Source organism: Gigantopelta aegis, chromosome 3, assembly GCF_016097555.1.
Source record: "Gigantopelta aegis isolate Gae_Host chromosome 3, Gae_host_genome, whole genome shotgun sequence".
Lineage (NCBI taxonomy): Eukaryota > Metazoa > Mollusca > Gastropoda > Neomphalida > Peltospiridae > Gigantopelta > Gigantopelta aegis.
In genome coordinates this window covers 75,929,981-75,942,456 of record NC_054701.1, presented here as the reverse complement: position 1 = coordinate 75,942,456, position 12,476 = coordinate 75,929,981, and the positions used below count along the sequence as shown (strand labels likewise).

At 38.3% G+C, this 12,476-nt stretch overlaps 1 protein-coding gene across 2 annotated transcripts in view; it reads right to left on the bottom strand.

The window, feature by feature from the left end:
- Positions 1-10,267: 10,267 nt before the first annotated feature.
- Positions 10,268-12,476, bottom strand: part of LOC121369091 (metabotropic glutamate receptor 3-like) — a 184,463-nt gene continuing 182,254 nt past the window's right edge. For both annotated transcript variants that reach the window (XM_041493940.1, XM_041493941.1), the window contains one exon: positions 10,268-10,836. In XM_041493940.1, coding sequence (XP_041349874.1) covers positions 10,764-10,836 — 73 coding nt within the window. In that variant the 3' untranslated portion in view covers positions 10,268-10,763. The remainder of the gene's footprint in view (positions 10,837-12,476) is intronic.

Sequence of the window (12,476 nt, the reverse complement as noted above, 5' to 3'; positions counted from 1 at the left end):
AAATTTGTTTCAGGTTTGTAAATTAACTAAACTTAGTGTCTATTTTACGGGTTGGGTCTAGGTGGAAAATATGCCTTAGTGTTTAAAAACTAGGGTTTGTCCCTTTAAGCATGATCATTTAAGAGGAATTGCATCTTAAAGGGACACACCCTAGTTACGGCTAGTTGTTAACCATTACGGCGTTGTTTTTCGCTATTAAACCCATTTTTTCACAAATAAAATTGCACTTTACTTACCGTTTATTATTTAGAATATACATTTCCATTCACCTGAAGTGTTTTTTGGTAATCCTGGTTTTTGTAATACCACAAAATGCATTTTTCGTATTTCATAAATCGCACGCACGTCTGAGAAAAAACCGTTGAGCAGACAAGGTCTAATCTATTTTAAGAGGGGATATTTCCATTTCAATGTCACAGACGTTGGTATATCACGTGACCGTTATCATTTTGGTTCGGTTTGTTTTCTCGTGCACGGTTCGCGCAATCAACATCCGATTTGTTGTTGTTCATTTGTGAGATTTTTCTTCACAGTTCGTGAACATTTTCAGTAACAATAAAGTTCAGACAAGTAAGTGTCTCAATACAAAACGTTACAAACCCTTAAAACCAATAATTTTGCTAAGTCTTACGATATCTGGAGAGGGGATACAACCAGGACAGAACAGTTGGAACATGTCCAGGAGAGGTGAAAGAAACGCACCCCAAGTCTGTGAAATTTGTCGTGACGTAGGCATTGTTGTGCTTCGAGCGACATCTACCGGTGACATCAGAATACTAACTTTCAAAATTATTTCAAGCAATTGGGACATGGCGATTCCCATGGTATTTATCGATATAAAACCTGCTTTTTCACTCCATTTGATAAAAACGTGATCTAAGTGTGTTACAGGTTTGTAGATTAACCAAATTATAATTTATTTTCGCTGGATGGAACTAGGGTGTGCGGCTTTAATGAGTTTGGATTACAGGTATTATTACAAATAAGAAATCACCTATATAATCTAATGGAAACAATTTTACAAGATAAGTAGAGTATACTTCATTTCAAATTAGAACAATTATTGACTGAAACAAGAAAAAAAAAATATGTGCACGAGGTATACTATTCCCGCTCAATGCAATTAAAAAATTAAGCCCTTGTTAAGAACGAGAATCGCGTGATGATGTCCGTGCAGTGTATGTCCAGCCCAACAAAAACAGTCTAGACTTTAAGGTTTATAAGCACGGGGCTTGAGGTTCATATCTCGTTGTTAAAATACAATCCACTTATTAATATTTTTAACTGTATAATTTTGTTTTGAAGATATTTAATATAATATATAATATATTCAATGTAGTTTTTATGTAGCACATAAATGATATTAAGTATCACAATAAAGATAAGCTGGAATAGTAATTGGATTGGATAACATATTAACGTGCCTATATCTAATTAAGGTTCAAGCAGGTTTCTCCCGGGCACAATCTCTGACTTAGTGACTGCGTCCAGGACAGAAGGGGGGGGGGGGGGGGCGTAAATTGGAAATGGACAGAATTGTGGAATAGCAATTAGTAAAAAAGATATATATATATATATATATATATATATATATATATATATATATATATATATATATATATATATTCACTAAAACGTTTACTAGCCAAAAATAAAATGGAATTGACTGCTCGGCCGAATATTTCAATAATTTGGAGCATTTTAGAAGGACAGTCCAAAAATAAATGAGAGAAAGAAGAAAGCATCGGACTATTTAATAACATAAAAAGGTAATTTTGACATAAAATTGTGAACGAAGGTCTAAAAGTTTAAAGTCCGATCTATATGTCCACGTGTATGGCCTCATTAACGCCGTTAGGATGCACAGCTTGTAGGAACGAGATGGGTTGCGTCCCGTCACGAAAATCCCTAGAGTGACGGTCATTAGATGTGGAAGGTGTAGTGCTGTGCGGAAATACAGTTCTTGAAAAGCGGATCCATCTGAACGAAACAGTATCAGTCTAGGGTGTAGTCCAGTCGTTATGGTTGGTATAGTGGTGCGGACGGGCCCGGCTACGGGGATTACCAATATGAAACAAAGTAAAGTCCAGAAAAAGTAGTAGGGGGTCGACCCCACTCCCTATTTCTTCTTAGAGTGGTGCGGTCAATCTTCCAGTGCTGCTTGGACAGGCTTGGGCATGTAGAGGCGAAACGCGAAGAATCGTGGCGTTCTAGAATGGCCGTCATATGAGTCACGAAAACACTTGTTGACAAAAGTCATCCGAAAAAAATTACGTGGACGCAAGGAATCCAACATTTTGGTGCAGGCTGTCAAAGCAAGAAGCATTCTAGCTTTCAATCGGTTCCAGTGGCCGCATTCACCCCAGTAGAAAACTCCATTTCGCTTTGAGGGCGGGACGTAGTCAAGTCGTGAAGCGCTCACACGATGCTCGGTCGGTCTGGGATAGATCCCCACGGGTGGGACATTGGGCTATTTCTCGTTCCAGCCAGTGCACCACGACTGGTATATCAAAGGCCGTGGTATGTACTATCCTGGCTGTGGGATGGTGCATATAAAAGATCCTTTGCTGCTAATCGAAAAGAGTAGCCCATGAAGTGTCGACAGCATCTGTGTGGTCCCTAACCATAGTCTGACGCCATATAACCTTAAATAAAAATGTGATGAGTGCGTCGCTAAATAAAACATTTCTTTCCATTTCGCTGACTAAAACAACACCAATGGAGGATTCCCAAGTCGAGCAAGCAGTGTGCACAGGCGAAACAAACACGTCTTACCGCGGCGAACTAGATTGTGAATCGTAATTAACATACAATTCGTTTATTAATTTCTTTAACTGTATAATTTTGTTTTGAATATATTTCAAAGCGAGTAAAAGAGAGTTATAATATCTTTAATGTAGTTTCTATGTAGCATATAAATGCTTTTAAGCAACACAATAAAGATAGCTGAAATAGTAATTAACATACAATTCGTTTATTAATTGTTTTAACTGTATAATTTTGTTTTGAACATGTTTAAAAGCGAATAAAACGGTGATCTTTAATATCTTTAACTATAGTTTCTATATAAGTGATTTTAAGCAACACAATAAAGGTAAGCTGGAATAGAAAATACAATAATAAACGTCATATCAGACATTGTCAGACGTATTTCTCGTAAACATTTCGACTTTTGTTACAATTTCTTCTCTTACGCTTACTCTTAATCCTCTTCGTGTGCGGTCACACATAAGGCTGATACCAACGAACGCCAATGTTGTATATCCGTTGCAAGTTTCGTCACCTGGCCCTTCATCTCCCGCTTGGGGCGGTACAGCGTTCGCTCGATGCGCGGTCGGTGTGGAATCGATCCCCGTCGGTGGGCCCATTTGGCTATTTCTCGTTCCAGCCAGTGCACCACGACTGGTATAGCAAAGGCCGTGGTATGTACTACCCTGTCTGTGGGATAGTGCATATAAAAGATCCCTTGCTGTTAATCCGAAAGAGTAGCCTATGAAGTGGCGACAGCGGGTTTCCTCTCTAATATCTGTGTGGTCCTTAACCATATGTCTGACGCCATATAACCGTATATAAAATGTGTTGAGTGCGTCGTTAAATAAAACAACTTTCTTTCTTTCATCTCCCGCTCCACCGATCTTCTCCAGGTCTCCTTGGGTCTCTCCCTCACTCTCTTGCGACCAGGGGTCCAGCGCATGGCCACTCTTGGGATGGATGTTAGTGACATTCTGCAGACATGGCTATTTCTTCGTGATACTGAATTTTATTCTAAATTTTAATTTTACCAATCTGTGATACATGTATTTGTATTTTTGGCACAGTTCTTTACACTGTGTTTTCAGTTAACTCTTGATTTTTTACATTGATGTTGATCATCACTTAATTTTTGCATTAGCCTTAGTTTGACACCCAGTAGCCGATGTATGAAATCTTCGTGCTGTGATGTCGTTAAACATTCATTAATTCATTCATCCATTCATTCATCATTCATTCATAAACACTTCGACATATTATATAAATAATTTCACTAGGTACACAAATTTAATAGCATCACATAGTTCGGTAATTATCCTCTGTATTTTGCACACATTCGAACACGGTAGTTGTGCTAAAACATACATTTACGAGAAAGCTGCAATTTTGCCGTGTTAATCTAGGAGTCCGCTTGGGTCAGACAGAACGGCCAAGTTGTCTTCTGTCTAATGGTGATGGAAATGTGATAACTATTTACGTTGATGTTCACTGATAGCCTGCGGCAATTTCGATAGACAGTCTAATGGATGCCGAGACATATCGACACTGGGAACACCATTAAAGAAATTGGGTTGAACTGCCCGCAATATTTCAGGAACAAGGATGTAATACAGTATTACGTATTTCCCACAATTACAACGCAAGATGTCAAATTGGCTTACATTGTGGGCTGTCAAAAATCAGGTTTTGTATTTGGTGGCGGCAGCGGGTTCTCTCTCTGATTAACTCTCTGGGCTTTAACCATATAAGGGTAATTACAATGTACTGGGTGCGTCGTTAAATAAAACACCGGCCTCGGTGGTGTCGTGATTAAGCCATCGGACATAAGGCTGATAGGTGCAAAGTTCGCAGCTCGGCACCCGCGCCCACCCAGAGCGAGTTTTAACGACTCAGTGGGTAGGTGTAAGGTCACTACACCCTGTTCTCTCTCGCTAACCACTAACCAATTAACAACTAACACACTGTCCTGGAAAGACAGCCCAGATAGCTGAGGCATGTTTCCAGGACAGCGTGCTTGAACCTTAATTGGATATAAGCACAAAAATAAGTTGAAATGAAATGAAATAAACAAAAATGAAACACTTCTTTCTTTCCATCTTTGTGTTTGGTGAGAGTAGAAGCCGATGGTTCTATGCCTTTCGATTTAAGCAGTAAATATCATAATATGCACCCTTTCTGGTACACTAAAAACCCCCAGCATTTATCTAAATTGTAAAACGTCGTTAAATCAATCAATTTCGTTGGACCAGTTGTTTTAGTTGACTGGAGGTTACGTTCTGCGTTCGTGTCAACTGTTCCATGTCAAACGTATACAAGGCTGTATTTTGCACTATAATTTTTTTTCGTGAGAGAGTGTAAGACAAACTGACACCAAATTAAAATGATAGCATATTGGATATACTTGACGACCGCTCATGGTAATCTAAAATGATAGCATATTGGATATACTTGACGACCGCTCATAGCAATGTAAAATGATAGCATATTGGATATACTTGACGACCGCTCATGGCAATCTAAAATGATAGCATATTGGATATACTTGACGACCGGTCATAGCAATCTAAAATGATAGCATATTGGATATACTTGATGACCGCTCATGGCAATCTAAAATGATAGCATATTGGATATACTTAGACGACCACTCATGACAATCTACCATAACTAATCCCAAACAGAAAAATATTAAACAATATATTTGCATGTTAACTATTCCTCAACTTACCTTGGATGACTGCTTTAACGTCTGCCCAAAATTCAGTAGGGCGCCCTGTCATATTTGACGTATCTTTAAGAATTAATTTGTTACAACATACGCTATTTTAGCGTCTATTAATTTAAAGGGACATTCCTGAGTTTGCTGCATTGTAAAATATTTTTAGGATTAAACTTGTATATTATTTATATTTTCTTGTTTAGAGTATCAGTGTCTGTATATTCAATGTGTTTCTGGTCGTCTTAATATTTGTAAGAAGCCCAAACTGGATTTTGTCTTCAAATAATTTCGTACGTACGAAAAAACTATATTTTAGGAAATAAGATGAAATTTAAGCTAGTACAAATATTAATTAGAACGATCCGAAACACGTTTAATACACAGCCACTAATATTTTATGCAGAAAAATATATTTGATATGTAATTACAATCGTTAAAAAGTCTCTGTTAGTCGATAACATAAAGTGCAGCAAACTCGAGAATGTCCCTTTAAACAAATAAAGGCAACGGATCCACTAACTTATTCTTCATTTCAACCAGTACTCTACGGCTGGTATCTTAAAGGGACATTCCTGAGTTTGCTCCATTGTAAGATGTTTCCGACTAATAAAATATGTCTACGATTAAACTTACATAATAAGTATATTTTCTTGTTTAGAATATCAGTGTCTGTATATTCAATATGTTTCTGGTCGTCTTAATATTTGTAAGAAGCCCAAACTGGATTCTGTCTTCAAATAATTTCGTACGTACGAAAAACATAACATATTTTAGGAAATAAAATGAAATTTAACCCAGTACAAGTATTAAAACTATCGGAAACACATTTAATATACAGCCACTAATATTTTATGCAGAAAAAAATATATTTGATATGTAATTACAATCTTTAAAAAGTCTCTGTTAGTCGATAACATCTTAAACATTGCAGCAAACTCAGAAATGTCCCTTTAAAGGTCTTGGTCATCATTTGCGTTGTAGCCTATTCTGGAAAGAACCACCGCTGCTGCTAGACGATATTATTAGTGTGCTGCTTCTTCTGCTGCTGCTGTTGCTGTTGTTGTTGTTGTTGTTGTTTTAGCACACGCAACCACGTGTCACAATCATCATAACGTATCTGAGTAACCAAAAAGCTGAGTATCGTTAATCAATCATTTATTTCCTTTAATAGATTACAAGGGTCACCAATATGAGTGCATCGTTGTCATATTGGCGGAGATCAGTGACTAGAAAATTGAAATCCATTTTAGATTAGCATTTTAAAATTGCTGTGTTATTAGTACAAGCTTCTATCAGTAGACGTATTTCGTTCAGTAAGAAATGATAAATAATAATTTGTCTAAATGGCATGACATATCTGACATTTCGCATAAACATTCAAATCAGAAGAGATACATTCTGCAATATACAAATAAAATGCTTAAGAACAGACATATTATACAGTCTCTGGAACTATATCACCAAGCAGAGGTACGAATACGTAACGATTAAATCGTGAGTTACTTGTAACTTAATACACATTAACGTATTCATGGCATATTCGTAAAGTTTTAATTTAAAAACGTCGACAATTGTACGCTAATGGATTATAGTCGTTTCGCAGTCTGTAATGTCTTCTTTGTCGTCAGACATAACGAAAAAGCAAGCCCAGGCATATTCGTAAAGTTTTCATTTAAAAACGTCGACAATACGCTAATGGATTATAGTCGTTTCACAGACTATAATGTCTTCTTTGTCGTCGAACACAACGGAAACGCAAGCCCAGGCAGTGTTATTCCCTGGTTCATGTCTTGCTGAAGACGTATCTCGAAGGCGGACCCAGTGGGAGTTCAGGGGTGAACGGCTTTGATCGGAAAACGTAGGCATCTGACAAGTCAAAACCATGTACGCATCCGTTAAAAATCCGATATCCGCCCTTTTGCATTAGATATTAAACCATCACTTGGCCCATTTAACCCTTCAACGGTACATCATTCTGGACAGTTACAGTTCTATAATATAATATTCACGATTTGTTACTGGTAGGTTTTGACAACTGGTTTTTCTGCGTTCTGCGTCAATAACGTAACATTAGAAACAGTATCAGCTATTATATAGCATATTACATTATTCAAATTTAAAGCAAGGATCTCACAACATTTGATGTACAAAATGAGCCAACAAAAATATTTCCTAATAAACTAACCATTATCCAGTGTTCCCGGACAGACATCCCAGATAGTTGAGTTGAATAACCAGGACCGTGTACTTGAATCATAATTGGATATAAGCATGAAAATATGTTTTACAAAAACAAAATTTCCTGGAACTATGTTCATTTATTTTGTCCCTAAACAGTATTTATACCAGCTATATATTCAGATTCGATTTCTTGGTATAGATTTGTTGGTATATTTTGGTATAGAGTTGAATTGTGGCTACGTACACATAAATCGAAAAGCAACGCCAGCTGTTTAAAATATAATCTGCGTGAGTGTGCCTTTAAATGAGCAGCTGCCGAGCGGCCCTCCTGACTTGGACATCATCCACCGGGGAATCTCTGATGATGTGCCCAAGACAGTTGTGCTTGAGCCTGCAGCGGATGTAAGCACTAGTCAAATGTTTGGTTGATCGATTGATCGAGCGGTCCTGCCTTTGAGACTAAATCAAGCTAGAGTTCGGCCAGACTGAGCAGAACTGAACTGAGCAGAGTGAACTATGCACTTCACTATAAACCAAAGGACCACATTCCGGAACAGTCAAATGGTCCGCGAACGTTGGCGTTGATAGCTGTCGCTGAATACGTACCAGATCTAGGCGGGAAGGTTATACGTAGCGTGAAACAAAAGTTGAATATGTGGAATGCAATACAATGGCATGATTTGGCATACATGTTCAGCGCTGGAAATAAGATGCATAACGCTATTTTACTTTATTTCTTAGTCTCATTATTATCTAGTGTAAGTGTCGGATACTCGGGTTCGTGTCGAATTTGACCCTCGAGTACTAGAGTGCAATATTTTGGTCTTATGGAGGCCCTAGTTGTAAAGTAAAGTAAAGTTTGTTTTATTTAACGACGCCGCTAGAGCACATTGATTTTTTATCTTATCATCGGCTATTGGACGTCAAACATATGGTCATTCTGACACTGTTTTTAGAGGAAACCCGCTGTCGCCACATAGGCTACTCTTTTTACGACAGGCAGCAAGGGATCTTTTATTTGCGCTTCCCGCCCTAGTTGTACGTCATGCTATGTTTGTTTCATGAACCTCACAAGGGTCACCTCATTTAATACTATAATAAGTGTCCAGTTCATTCATGTACATATTTGCTATGGTCGAACCAGTTGCCAGGGGAACCTTATATAACAACCACCTGTCTATAAAGATCACTTCTATGAAATTCTGCCTGCATGTTTTGTAAAAGCCAGCAGCTGGTCATGCCTGCTATGACTTTGACAGGCGATTCCTATATAGCAGGGCAGTCTCTCTATAGTATTCAGAAGGACTGCCATATTCATAGACACATGGTTGCCCTCTCCCTGATGTAGGTGCATCCAATATAAAATCTATCTAAGTTAATTGTGTTCGCATAAGATGAGCGTTTTCCTATCTCAACTGACGCACCCGTCATGAGCACAGCTTATATTTTTTTAGGTCCTTTGTAAAAGTCTAAATGATGAAAATTATGTACAAGAATGTCAGCGAAAAGGTGTATGTATATTATGCACTATATTAGATGGGTTTCGGAAAACCGTGAGACGATATCTTAAAGACTGGTGGTTGCTTAACCGAAGTGACCACTGATAATTCTTCCAAGGCACTGTCGTGAGTTTCCTGCCATTGTAAGCATGTTTCCAACTAATAAGGGCCTTTTAACGACAAAAATTAACTTTTAAATAAATTGTCCGAATTATAACACCAATCTCTATATCCAAATTGATTCTGATTGTTCTAATGTGTTTGTAGAAACGTAAACTTCTTAGTACTTCATAATATTTGTTTTTTGTTCTAATATATGTACGAAATATTATTGAGTGATAAACATTTTGTTTGGATTACTGAGGCCTTTAAAAATTGCGAGAACGATCGTTTCATTCGCGCGTTGCTCGTGCGAATCTAATTTTGCATACTTTTTGTGCAAAAAAGAAAATTGAGTTACCTGGATTTTTTTCTGCGTAACCAACAAATCGGTCACGCTGATTTTCAATTTTTCAGAGGCCTGATTACTACAAAAACTGACATATACTACAGATACTGATAACCTGAACAACAAAATGCACAGCATAATTATGTATTGGTAGTCGTTAGATCGATCCCCGTCGTGGGCCATTTGGGCAGTTTCTCATTCTAGCCAGTCCACTACGACTGATATATCAAAGGCATTCGTATAGATGGACTATCCTGTCTTTAGGGTGGAATATATAAAAGATCCCTTGCTACTAATGAGAAACAAAATGTAGCGCAGGGCCGTACCCTCCGGGGGGAAGGCAGTTGCCCTCCTGAGAATCGCAAATTTTTTTACTCCAGAAAATAGCATACACATCTCAGGGTTTAATTTGTATAGTGTTTCATTTGTTTATAAAAAGGGTGACACCACCCTCCCCCCCCCCCCCCCACCCCCCATCCCCAGTAGGATTTTGATCAGGGTACGGCCCTGTAGCGGGCTTCCTCTCTAAGCCTCCCTATACTATAATATTATGTTAAAATTACGAAATGTTTGATATCCATTAGTCGATGATAAATAAACCAATGTGCTCTAGTGGTGTTGTTAAACAAAACAAACTACAACTTCCTCTCTAAGACTATACTATATGTCAAAATTATCAAATGTTTGATATCCATTAGCCGATGATAAATAAACCAATGTGCTCTAGTGGTGTTATTAAACAAAACAATCTTTAACTTTTAGTAGTCGTTAAAAAGGCTCTCCACCAGTCGGGAACATGTTAGAATAGCATCAAACTCATGACAGCCTCTTCAAGGACCAGGTCTCAGAATAAGGTCTCATTTCAGACATTACATTAACATAAAACAGTTCCTGAAATGTTTCTTCTCACAACACATACGATCAGAGTTTACACAATTTTTGGTGTGTTTCATACGCATATAATTTTATATAGTTGGAACCAGTTATAATACATCAATAACTCTATTTAAAGCAAAAATAAATGTGTAGCGATGTTCCCCTTTTCCTTATTATCCCAAGGAGCATGTTCTCTCGTTGTTTTCTGTTCCGAAGTGCATTGGAATAAATTAGGATCGATCAATGAAATATGATTGGTCAATTTCACAGCGAGGCTAGACTGTCTCGATCAGTCTCGGTTTCCGTGGTGGTTCCGGCCCCCACTCTGTGCTGTACGTTGAGTCTGATGTGTTCCGATGGTACTGAAATGAAAGAAAAACAGACAAAATGAATCGCAAACAAAGCGTCTAGTTCCTATGATGACACAGGCAAATCGCAATCGGAAGCTTTCCAGTGCAATTGCCTTGGTGCAGAGCGGAATATTTTATCATAAATACAGTGCTGAATTTTTTTTCACCATTATAGCAGTGGGTTTTCCGTAAGAAGCAGTGCTTCGTGACTGGTAAAAGGTTTACTAACACTCCCGTCGGAATTAGAGAGGCTTAAATTTTAAGTGTCTGCACTTAATAGAAAAGGTCCTAGAATTTTTCTTTTTTAATCGGCCCAGAATAAAAATAAACATTATGAAAAGTTGGGAGCAGATACATTTGCGGATCCAGAAAATCCTCAATTTTTTTTAGGGGGGGGGGGGGGGAAGAGAGGATGACATGAGGTCAAAGGCCACAAATATTCCTGATTTCATTTCATTTCAACTTATTTTCTTAAGGTTCAAGCACGCTGTCCTGGGCACACATCTCAGCTATATTGGCTGTCTGTCCAGGACAGTAGATTAGTTGTTAGTTGGTTAATGGTTAGTGGGAGAGAAGAGGGTGTAGTGGCCTTACACGTACCCATTGATCCCTTAAGAACTCGCTCTGGGTTGGAACCAGTACCGGGCTGCGAACCCTGTACCCAAAAGCCTGTAGTCTGATGGCTTAACCACTGCGCCACCGATGCCGGTTGTTATTGTTATTGTTATCGCATGTTTAAGGTTACTATAAAAGATACAAGAAACCGTAACCCTTGCATACAAGTTTCGGGTTATTCATTGAATATATTCAGTTATACAAAATCAGTTAAATGTATTATTATTTCTTATCGTATCATTTGTTTTACAGCTACAAATCTGATTGGTGCGTTTTCAATGGTGCAAGTGTATTCCCCAGGTACTCCCGAAAGCATACACTTTCTCCTTGGATCTGCCTAGTTTGAAGATATCACTGTGTACACGAAAATAGTTTAATGGTTTTGATAATAATGTATAACTCTTGACCCGGAAGCTCTAACGAGCCGATGGGAAGCATGCGTACAAAGCACTGGAAACGTTTACCACATACGTGCAATTTGGCGCTGCTTTTCGGGAAGGCAAGATGCAATCTCTGCCAATTTAAATTCTTTATATGCTATCAGGGACTGGCAAGCTAAATTGGACGGCAGATTACTGACTTTCTCATCTTGTATTTATACGCTGAATTAAACAAACTAGCAATTGTCACAAGGGAACGGGCATGCAATTTATGACCGTAATAGACGGGGCAAGAGCGATTCCATGTTCCAGTAAACTACTGCAACCATAAAGAGCCTGGACGCCTGCTGGAAACTACTGGTTATCGAACAATGGGACCAGAAGATCAATGGTGGATGTTTGGAATAGGAGCTGGAATGCCCAAGAGACGAGGGATTCTGTGTGTAGCACAGACCCAATGGCTGCACAGCGTCGCATCATTGCCTATTATTGCAATTTCCACTTCTTAAACTTTACTAAACGGGGTTCGACCCTCGGACTAATTTAGTTTCAGCATATGTCCACAGGAAATTGATTATGCGATATTTGATAATAAATAGCTTGCCTCCCGAGACCGCTTACAGAATGTGTTGATGTTTGGGACGGACAATTTGGAAG